Raw genomic sequence first — 11,132 nt, forward strand, 5'->3', positions numbered from 1 at the left:
CCCATTCCCGATTTAACGGCATTCCTGCCCCACCCCCCAGAGAAGTTCCCGATTTTAAAACGCGTCTCTGTCGGCAAACCCTCGAGCGGACGCCGGGGCGGGGCGGTTCCTTCGAAGTTAGGTTTGGAGAGGGCCTGAAGGTGCCTTAAGCTTTCTTCAGGCCTGGATAACGGAGGACCGCTGAATTCCCCAGCTAAGAGCGCGGAAGCCGAAGCGCAGCCCCAGAGCTTGCAGTGCTTCCTTCCGCCCAGCAGAGTTTACTGCGCACCGGAGGCGTTTGCCTCCTCCACCCCTGAAGGAGCTAGAGGTGAACGCCGGGAGGCAGCCCTCGCCGTTAGAGGTGGAGAAAAGCGGGAGAAGCGCCGCTTTGATCTGCCACCTCTCCATTGGTCCGCGATGTGCAAAAGGGAGAGAGGATTTTCTGCCCCCCCCCGACACCACCACCACCACCACCACCATCATCCCGCTCCCGCGACGCGTCTTGAGGAATGGTCCTGGGCAGTGCGGGTGGGCAAAGAAGCCCTGCGAGTTCCCACCTCGAGCGTTACAGGAGGGACCCTTAATTGCTACCCAGCACCACAAACGGGCAAATCCTTTGGCGACGCTTCGTTTAAGAAACGGACCCCAAACGGCGATTTCGGGATTCCGTTAGAGTCTTTCTTTCCTTTCCTTTTTCTTTTTCTTTTCTTTTCTTTCCTTCTTTCTTTCGCAGCTAAAGAATACTTCTGCTCAGAGGAGAAAGCAGTTGATTTTCTCCCCTCCCTGCCAACTGATACCAACCTCTTCCAAATATTTTCTTCTCCTCCTAGATGCGTTTAAAACAATCTCTCTTTCTCTTTCTCTTTCAGGAAAGCGGAGTTAAAATAGGGAGAGTAGATTGCAAAAGAGCCGGCGTTCATAGACTTTCATTCGAGACTCCACGGGGTAACGGGGCCTTTCAGGGGCTAATTTAAGAGGAAGGCGCAGGGATGGAGCAATTAACGGGCGAAGGGAAGGTCCTTTTTGGAAGAGTAGCCCCCGGCCACTAAAGCACTCTCGCGACCAAGCTAGTAGCAATTATCTGGGAGGAGCGCGGGGAAAGGAAAGGAGAAGGCGCTTTCTTAACTTGGGCTTTTCAAAGGAAAAAGAACAGACTGCTCTATGCTATTAAGGCAGAAAGTTAATAGACACGCAGGCCACCACGCCGCGCATTGGCTCCACGCCGCAGTTCCAACTCGATTCTACGTCCGGGAGCAAGGGGGAAGCCGATCGGGCCGAAAACGGCAAGACATCCCCGTCTTTAGATAAGGTTCACCCTCCCCACACACCGACGGTGCTAATTTCAATGAAAGTGGGATGGGACGCCCTATCTCTCAAGTCGGGCATACCTGTACCAGGTGAGTCCTCGCTCGTAGTTGCGATCAAAAAAGTGAGGCTCGGCGCCCACCGCCCGCACGTCCGGGTGGACCCGCAGGAACTCGAGCAACGCCCGAGTCCCACCCTTCTTCACGCCGATTATCACTGCCTGGGGTAGCCGCTTCGTCCCAGAGCCATTCAAGAAACTGGAAAGGAAGCTGGGGGAATCCGGGGCCACTCCGTTGTTGTTGTTGCTGCCACCCCCCAACTCTTCGTCGTCTTCGTCTTCGTCGTTCTCCGGATCCGCTCTCAACTGGATCTTGGCCGTCCGGGATGGTGGTAGCAGCAGCTGGCCGAGTTCCGGACCGGGCGCCTTCCGAGCAGAGGGCGAAGAGCCCAGCAGCACCAGCCCCGGCGCGGCCGAGGCGCACGATCCGGCGACGCAAGAGTAAACCATGCAAAGCCACAAGGCGAGCATGATGAAGAGGAGAAGCAGCCACCACCTCCTTCGTCCCGGCGGGAGCAGCGGCGACGAGGCAGGGGGGCCGGGAGCATCTGGGAGACGGCCGCCGATCAGGCGCAGCTGGCCCATAGGCAGCAGCCCGCGGGCGGTAACCCCGGGAGCATGGTGCGAGGGGGCCCGGCCGGCACGGGTCAGCCGCGCAGCATCGCTCGCACCTTCGCCGCCCAGCTCCGAGCCGACGAGTGGCTGCCGCACCGAGGCGCCTTTGCCGGCCAGGCTGGAGCTTAGGAGGGCGGAGAACAGGCGCGCCTGACTGGCACCCTTCGGAGCCTATAAGAGCAGCCCGCCGCATGGTAATTAGCCCCCCCTTTTGTTGATCAAAAGCAGCCAATGGTGAGCCGGGTCTCCCCCCGTAGGGCGGGGAGCGGAGGACTGCGGGAAGCGATTAGCCATTCTTATTGGCTAATGAGCCGTTAAAGAGCCGGGGAGGCGAAAAGGTTACGGAGCTGCGAGGCCAGGAGGCTATTTGAGTTGAGGCTTAGCCGGTGGAGGCTGCGCTGCGGTGCCGGCGCCTTCGCTCTTTTCCTCCGCTGCTGCTTATTCGGGGATCCTGCTTGAAGTCGACCTGGCTCCGCCAAGCTCTGTTGAAGGCGGCGGTCTTGAGGCCGCGAGCAAAGCCGCTTCTTTGAATAGATGGCGCCACGTGGGAAAGCACAACTGTGCAGTGGCCAAAATGAACCGTGCAAGGGCGGGGTAGGATGGGAGCGGGGCTGAGAAGAGGCTGCCCCCCCCCCACGGCCAACTAGCCGGGGAGCGCTCTTCCTTTGCGAAGCAAAGACTGAGCCCTGCATTAGCCCTTTATTAGCATATAGGCGCGTCCACACACCCACGCGCACACACGCATCGTGGCGGTTATTCCCACAAAATATTGAACCTCGGTTGAACCTAGGTTGTCGCGCGGGACCGCTTTTGGCCCGAAGTTTACAGTCCTCCGCGATCGTGAGCAAAAGAGTCACGCTGAGCTCGTTCCGGCTTTGCTGCAGCGACTTAGGAGTAACTCGGGGGCTCTCGACGACTGTGTTCCCAGGCATCTGGATCCCAGTGGTTATCTTTAAGCCCAGTATGTTTGGCTAAGACTAAGTCGAAGTAATTAGGGTATTTTAGCAAACGGCCATTTTCTTTGGTACGAATTAGTGTTGATATCGGAGGTTCCAAAGCATCCCTTTCATTGGGACTGCTGGGACCTTTACATTTCCAGGGCTAGACCTTGTCTTCCATGTAATGGGGGAGCCTCGTCCCATCTCAAGAGTAGCGCCGTATGTTAGGCTTCGTCTGGAGCCGCATATAGTCCTGGCCGCATCACCAATGGAGACTTCCCTCTCCCTCCTCCCCCCAGCACTCATTTTTCCACAGACTCGATGGTTGGAATTTGGTAGGCTCAGAGTTCCCGCCTCCTTGCTGGAAAAAGGGAGGAAGGAAGACAAACGTTTCTAAGTTGCTCAGCCAGAGGGGACAGCTTAAGGTCTGTACCCCTCTGACTGCTCAGAAATAGAATCCACCCATCGACTTCTGAGTAGCCAGGTTCAAAAAAGGTTCAGTAAGAGCTTCTTTAAGGTCAAGGTTAGACTGGCAGAGACCAGGATCTCTGAGATCCCGAGCCTTCCTTCACTCCAGGAAGCCCTACCACCCGCTACCACAACAGCCCCCCCCCCCAGTTCTTCGCTTCCTCTTGTCTCCCCTGTAAGGCCTGCTCTGGCTATTCTCCCAAATAATTTAGGAGGCGTTCGTTTGGGCCCCCTCCCCAACCCACAGACAAAAGGCATAAGCTGGGCCTGATCCGCCCCGACATGGGGGGGGGAGGCGATTTGATGCTTCCGAATGTTATCTGCCCCTCCCCGATTCTCCTGAATTCCCCATTCCCCAAACCTGAATGTCTCACATTTCGTTTCACATTTCGTCCTCTCCTCCTCCTCTACTTTATCTCTCTTTTGTCGCAGGCCAGGGTCTCTTATTAATTTCTCCTCCCTATCGACCTTCTGGCAGTTCCTTTGGAATCTGGGAAAAGGTCCCCTTTTCTCTTCCTTTGCCTCTGATTCCCATTTTGTATTAATTTAATTAATTCAGCATTTTCAGGTATTGAAATAGGTTTCCCCCACACACACACACACACACGCATTTTGCAGAGAGGTGCATCGTCCCAAATAGAGAAGAAAGTTTCTTCCGCTGGGAAAAAAAAAAAAATCAATACAGTAGAGGCCAGAGCGGTAAACCTGGTCCGCTAAAAGAGACCTAAGGTCTCACTCGAGAAGTTCCGTTCGGTTCTCCCGAGCTCAGCTCCTTGGCTAAAAGCCGGGCTGAACGTTTGTAGAGGCCATTTTTTCGGTACCGAATTTATCCGGCTATTCTAGTGTCACACAGGTATCAGGTCTGTCTTTTCCTCGCCCCTGCGGCTGGATTGACGCATTAAAATGCTATAAAACCTTGGCTCTTTGGGTCAAGTGAAGTCAAGCTAAATAAAGCGCGAGAGGCGGTCAATTTGTCCCCAGTATCACAGGCGAGGCGCTTCACAGGTGGGGACAGTTAAATAAAATAAAACGGATTTGGAAGTGAAAGAGAAGAAGTGTCATAAAAGTGCAGGAAAAGGCCCATGGCTCAATCGGGTCTACTGTTAGCAAAAAAATACATTGAATAAGAAACGCGCCGACGTCGTGTGAAAGCGTCCTCTGCCCCCCCCCTCTATCCCCTCCCCTTACAGAAGGGAATCTCCAAGGCATATTGCGCTAAAAGGCTTGAGATTTTGTTCTGAATAGCGCGTTTACACGCCAGGTATTGTTTGAGGAACTGAAGGATTTCCTGCGAGCCAGAATTCGAACCGAGGACCCGGTTCCCGCTTTGCAAGTCAGCCTCGGATTAATGATCCACGAAGAGCTGCTTAAAATGGGACGCTATTAATTATTCTTGCGAAAGAAATGTTATTTGCGTGCGAACCGGATGCGCGCTGCTGGGTAGGTGGAGGTCGAAAGGGAGTCCTGAAATATTGCGAAAGAAGATGAAAATGTGATAAATCGGTCCCCGCTTGTTAATATTGCCACCCATTCTTGTTTTAAGTGCATTGTTGGAGTAACTGGAATTGTTTTTAAAAACGAAGGGTGGAAGCTTATTGTTTGTAAATTAAATACACAAGTATTAGGAAACTAAAGCTTTTGTAAGATTAAAGAATACTTTATTTAAAATTGTTTCCCTTTGTTGTTCGTAGTCTAAATGCTCTGGAATGTCGGATCTAACCACTTCAAAACCCTTAAACCTCGGAAAATGACATTTTTTCATAGCATAGGAAAAGGAAAAGGAGAAAGAGGGACACAGGCGATGTTTTCCTTCTGTCTTTGTCCCTGGAAATTAATTACCCCTGTGACAGATTGAGATTCGGATTATTTTTGGCCTCTTCATTCGACCTAATATGAAAGTGAGGCTGGTTAAGCTTCCGTTAGTTGAAATAAACCTTTAGGAGCTCTCAGCGACTTCTCCTCGCTTTTCTTTTTTTGAGGTTGTTTTTTTTAAAAAAAAAAAAATCTCAACGGAGCTAAATCGGGTTGACTTCCCGAGTGCACGTGATTTGGATCCTGAACTACGCGGCACTTAGTCGAAAATCCGAAGGGGTCGCCGACAATCCCATCTTTAGTCTGCTTCCTCCGGAGTAATCCCAGCGTCTCAGCTGCCTTCGACGGATCGCGGGCCTTTGAGCGACTTCTACCGGGAATAAATCCGTGAAGTCGAAAGAAGCCGTTCCGATTCCCTTCTGCCCAGGACGGCACGCCGCCTAACGGATTGCGCCGGCTGGGCGCTCCGATTTGAGCAAACAGCCAGGAGTTTAAAAGAGAGACAAAAATCAAAAAAAAGCCGAAGTAGTAAGAGAGAGACAGAGAGAGAGAGAGAGAGAAACTTTGTCCTCCCCGCTCCAGAGTTTGTTTGTTCTCTTTGCTCGGGCAGGGTTAGATTGGGAGCTGGCTCTCGAACTCGTCGAGATGAATCGGAGCAGACCACGGAAAGTTTCTCGGTCTTGATTGTGGTTGACAAGGGCAACAAGAAGACTTCCACCCCTTCCCTCCCCTCCCCTCCCCGCCTGTCATAAATTGTGTTCTTAGGCTGAATGAACTTTGGGACGTTAGGAGTGGATTTATAATCGGAAGGGTCCCGTTCACTTCACTGAGACTTTGACACACACACACACACACACCCAGCAAACCGTAGAGGACAGAAGAAAAGTTTTCTCGCAGACCACTTGGGCATTTCTCCTTCGACTTCGGAGCGCGGGATCTAAAAGATTCCGCAGCCAAATTGCTAAGGCGGGTAGTTAAACTCTTGGCCACCAATGCAGGGCAAAGGACGTGTGTGTGGGGGGGCTGTCCGTGTTCTGCCCTTGTTTATATGAAAACTGTGGGTCGGGTGCAAATCTTCTTGATGACTAGTGTACTAGGGCATCAGTTTTGGTTCAGAAAAACCTACATTAAAATTATTTTTTCAGGACAGGAGGCTGGAGTCGAAGTGAATACAAGTCCCATTCTGGCGCGTCTTTCTAATGTGGCTGTTAACATTTCACTATGCAAAACATCTCTCTCTCTCTCTCTCTCTCTCTCTCTCTCTCTCTGTGTGTGTGTGTGTGTGTGTGTGTGTGTGTGTGTGTGTGTGAAGAAAGATCTATATAACTGCGCGCTCGGGGGGGGGGGCGAGATGGAGGGTAGGTTTTCTTGATTGCGCAACCCACAACATTACAGAAAAATAAAAGCTTTCCCTTTTCCGCACTCTCTTCGCGGCAAGGAAGTGGAGGAGGATAAGATTCTCCCGGATCCCCCAGACTTGGCCGCGGGGGGAACTTGCGGATGTCGTCGACAAAGCTGTTAACTGTGAACAGAGATTCTCTTGGAAGAAGCGCACGGAGTCCCTCCGAAGTGCCACTGGAACGATTTCGATTCGGGGAAGCAACGAGAACAAACCTCACAGGAAGTGGAGAGAAGAATGCCCTATTCTTTCCCTACTTGCTCCCCTCCCAAATAAGGCCCATCAATCTTTCGCTCAATTTCACCCCTTTCTCAAGATGCCCCTAAGGCAGTGTTTCCCAAACTTGACAATTTTAAGGCATGAGGACTTCAACTCCCAGAATTCCACAGCCAGCAACGCTGGCTGTGGAATTCTGGGAGTTGAAGTCCACATGCCTTAAAATTGTCAAGTTTGGGAAACACTGCCCTAAGGTGTTCCTTCTTTACCCGTTCGCGGCCGCCCTGCCTGCCTTCACTTAAACCCCACCGGCCTCAGTCGAGGGCGATCGGACGGGTAGCTCGCCTTTCCACCCACCGCTTCTTTTCTTCTTCTTTCTCAAAATCCCACGAGCCTGCTTAGAATGCCTTTCTCTCTCTCCTCAACCCCCCCCCTCCCACCACCACCACCCCGCCCCTTCCTTTCGCAGGGTGGAAGGGATTTGTATTGAATGGCCGGCCCTCGGCGTCTCGAGAACCTGCCAATAATTCTCCCCCGCCTCCATCAAAACGGAAACCCCGCAAGGATTCAGTGGCCCCCAAAGGAACAGGACTTTTCAGATCCTGTCGGAGCCGGGAGGAGTTCAAGGCGAGGAGGGGGGGGGGAATATCCTTGGTTCAAATCTGCGCCTCTCTCTCTCTCCCACCCCCCACTCCCCCCCATTCCCATGCAAGGCGTGGGAATCCAAGGCGGCCTCTCCCAGGGATGCCCAGAATTACTCCCCGAGCCCAGCAGTTCACGTGAAGCCGAAAGCCCCGGGCAAGCCAAGCGCTGCACGCCGAGTGAGGCTGCCGGGCAAACTTGGCTGAGCGGATCCTGCGCGGAGCGAAACCAATGGACGCTGCTGGGCACCTGCTTTGGCGTTCTTCGGAGGCGCGCTCCGACCCCGCCGGTCCGCGCCTGGCCGACTGACTCAAGCCCGGAGTTGACTGAGGGTGACTAGTCTGTGCCGGTGAACTTTTTGGCTTTGGAGACGCCCACGACGCCTCTCCCAAATCGGAGCGAACAGTCGAGGCCTTGCCTTCCAATTCCGCTCCGAAACCTCCCGGTGGGAGTAGATTGGGCAGAAATGGCCAGCACTGGGGACTCCCTAGCTGGATTGGCACCTAGCCTGGCTGATCCAGAACAGTTAAATTGATTCGGTCGTAGTTACTGTTGGATGGGAGGCCACTAGGAAACCTCTAGGTTGTTGTCTAAACTGGAGAGGGGGGGGGGAAACCTGAGAAAAAGGCAATGCAAACCGGTTCCCTATTACTCCCTGAAAATTACATGTCCATACCCACAAAGTCACCCGAAATAAGAGTTCCTCACTTTTACTGAAGCCAGGTCTGTGGGCATTTCCACGCTAATGGTTTCTAGCAGCCATAGCATCACAGGCATGCAGCCATTCATGGTTACAGCGATAGCTCAAAGACGCTCATGATTCAGCCCCAGCCACCGCTCTGCTTTTTGCATAAACAGCAACACTCACTAAATGCTTCCCAAACAACTGTTAAAAGACCATCCTTACGAGTGATTTATTGTATTTTCTAGACTTATGCGATTGTTATGGTAACTGCAACAAGGTCTTTTTTTTAAAAAAAAAAAATCAATACAATGACAGCTGGGTCATGCTATTAAAAATGCTGTAATTTTATAGGAAATGGCATCTGATGTGTCCAAACCAGCAAATTTGCCTGATGATGAATCTTAGAACTCTTCCAGCTGGGAAGCCAAACTCTTAACGTATGGAGGGGAAAGGAAGGTTATGTTTGAAGTCAGACTACAGGTGCAATTTCTTGGCAGCAGACACATTTTAAAAATCCTTTCATTTGGGCCTCCACTCCCTTTTTCTCCTCCTCACCTGGTTTCTCAATTGGTGCAAACATCAAAGGAAATTCGTTCCAGGACCATCATGTTAATTCTGTATGGGGGGGGGGGGAGAGGGAAGGAGAACACCAAACTAAGGAGCATACTGGAAGGAGAATGTGGATCTGGATCAGTGTTTCTCAACCTTGACAATTTTAAGGCATGTGGACTTCAACTCCCAGAATTCCACAGCCAGCATTGCTGGCTGTGGAATTCTGGGAGTTGAAGTCCACATGCCTTAAAATTGTCAAGGTTGAGAAACACTGATCTGGATGCTCTCTGTTCCTCAGGCATGACTCACTGAGGAAAGTTCACCATTCCCAAGTAAAACAAATCCTCCTTCTCACCTTCTTGATATTATACAGATTGTGAACAGGCAAATCCACTTAGCTTACCTGAGACAGTTCCAGGCATTTTTGTAGGGCCAATAATATAGCGCACACTTCAGTAACCATAAACATTTAAACTTTGCACCCCTAGAAAGCTGCATGCTCTCTCATAGTAGGATGGGTCTAATACAACTCGCCACAGCCAACTAGCCACAGGACAATTCGCCATGGCCAGCTCACTGGGGACGACTCGCTGCGGGACCAGAGTTACATTAATATTGAGGAAATAGTGGAATAGAATCATTAAAGGAGGGACAAAGTGAAATGTGAGTGACAAAAATTAAAATATTTTTTTAACTATTTCAAATAATTAAACTGAATTGTTGAATTGTCCCACAGCCAGTTGTCCTGTGGCAAATTGTCCCACCGCAAGTTGACTGTGGTGAATTGGCCACAGCTGGGCTGTGTGGCGAGTTGTCCCATTGTGAGTAGGGTTGGGTTGCTCACTTTTAGTTAGACACTTCACAAACAGCGGGCTGTGATATGTACATTTCTTCCTGCAGCTTTATTCTGGGAGTTGACTGGGAAATGTTAGAGTCAGTTTTGTATAGTGGTGAAGTTGCTGGCCTAGAAACCAGAAGACTGTAGGTTCTAGTCCAGCACCAGTCATTCTCAACCCAATCTACCTCATAGGATAGTTGTTGTGTGAATAATAGGAGGACGAAGGAGTATTATACATGTTTGCCATGTTAAGTTCCTTCTTAACTAAATTAAAAAAGAAACTTATCAGGGAGACAGGTCCAACTAAACACATTTCTTTATGTCCTATGTGCTGTGTGCTCTTTCTCTTCCTGTGATAGAAGGAACATTTAAACCAGGAATTGACACCCAGACACCAAATGGAATGATCTAGCACAGTGGTGGTGAGCCTATGACACGTGTGCCAGAGGCAGCACTCAGAGCCCTCTCTGTGGGCACGCACATCATTGCTCCAGCCCCCCCACCCCCCGTGGCCCCCTCCTTACCAGCAGCTTTCCTGGAGAATTGCCTTGGGCGCAGCCTGCGCAGAGCAGCGCAGCCAAGGACATGGCAGCCAGGCAGCGAGGACAAGACTCCGCCCTTGTGCCCCATCACGGGCAGATGATGCTGTGTGGCGCAGACAGAGGGCATGGTCGCCATGACACTGCTGGGCTGCCTGGATGAGCTGCTGTGGTGGGCTGTGGAGGTGGTGGGTAGCCCTGAGGGCAGGAGAGGCAGGGCTGGGCCGGGGACGAGGCAGTTTTGGGGCACTCGCTCTCTAAAAGGTTCGCCATCACTGATCTAGCAAATCTATACAGAAGTTTCTGCTGTTAAGGAAATCAGTTTAATAATCACTACATTCAGTTTGCTATTATAAACCTCTCTGGCATGTATGCTGACATACTGTAATGATTTTGAGATGATGGCAACTTCTGTGCTATAAAATCAGAAACCACAAGCAAAATCACACCTATCAGCAGTAGATGAAAAGTCAATAAATGAATCAAAGGGTTTTTTGTTTAAAAAAATGGCTATTTCCAAATCTCCAGTGATAAAATAAAGAACACATGAATTTTAAAATGTTCATTCAGGGGCTAGATCGAGATGCATATAACTGGATTTTATCAAAAGTCTGGTGCGATGCCAAAGCAGATGTAAAAGAAATTCAGCTCCAGAAATGTCATGGACTTACTTGTAGTTTCTTTGCAAAAATGCAGAGTTCTCATCCAAAACATAGGTTAAAGCAATTTAAGTCTACAGTTGGGTATATGGTCTTGGAGAAGACAGTAGAATTTTGCTTATGAACAAAGATGTGTACAGACTATCAATATGTTAACCTAGAGTAGTAAAACACAATTCTTCACTTTGTGAACCAAGGTAATTTCAGGATGCAATCTGTTATTCACCCTTCATGTGTTTCCTATAAAAAATAAAGCCCAGGGCACCTTTTTTGTCTACACAGTTGTTATCCTTTGTTGAATTTTTTATTCATTTCCAGTTCTTTCCTGGAAAACGTAGTTTACATGTCATCCCAGTTTTGGGCCAATAAGGAAAAAGAGATGGAGAGGAGGGGGGGTGTTGTTTGACAGGCAGTGGCCCTTCTTGCA

The 11,132-nt window shown here is 50.5% G+C and overlaps 1 protein-coding gene across 1 annotated transcript in view; it reads right to left on the reverse strand.

The window, feature by feature from the left end:
- The window catches only part of LOC120306618 (heparan sulfate glucosamine 3-O-sulfotransferase 3B1-like), a 39,107-nt gene extending 37,003 nt beyond the window's left edge, over positions 1–2,104 (reverse strand). The window contains exon 1 of the mRNA XM_039340203.1: positions 1,368–2,104. Within this exon, the coding sequence (XP_039196137.1) occupies positions 1,368–1,927 (560 nt within the window). The 5' untranslated portion in view covers positions 1,928–2,104. The remainder of the gene's footprint in view (positions 1–1,367) is intronic.
- Positions 2,105–11,132: the final 9,028 nt, after the last annotated feature.

This window comes from Crotalus tigris, unplaced genomic scaffold, assembly GCF_016545835.1.
Source record: "Crotalus tigris isolate CLP2741 ecotype Arizona unplaced genomic scaffold, ASM1654583v1 scf7180000017742.2353718, whole genome shotgun sequence".
Classification (NCBI taxonomy): Eukaryota; Metazoa; Chordata; class Lepidosauria; order Squamata; family Viperidae; genus Crotalus; species Crotalus tigris.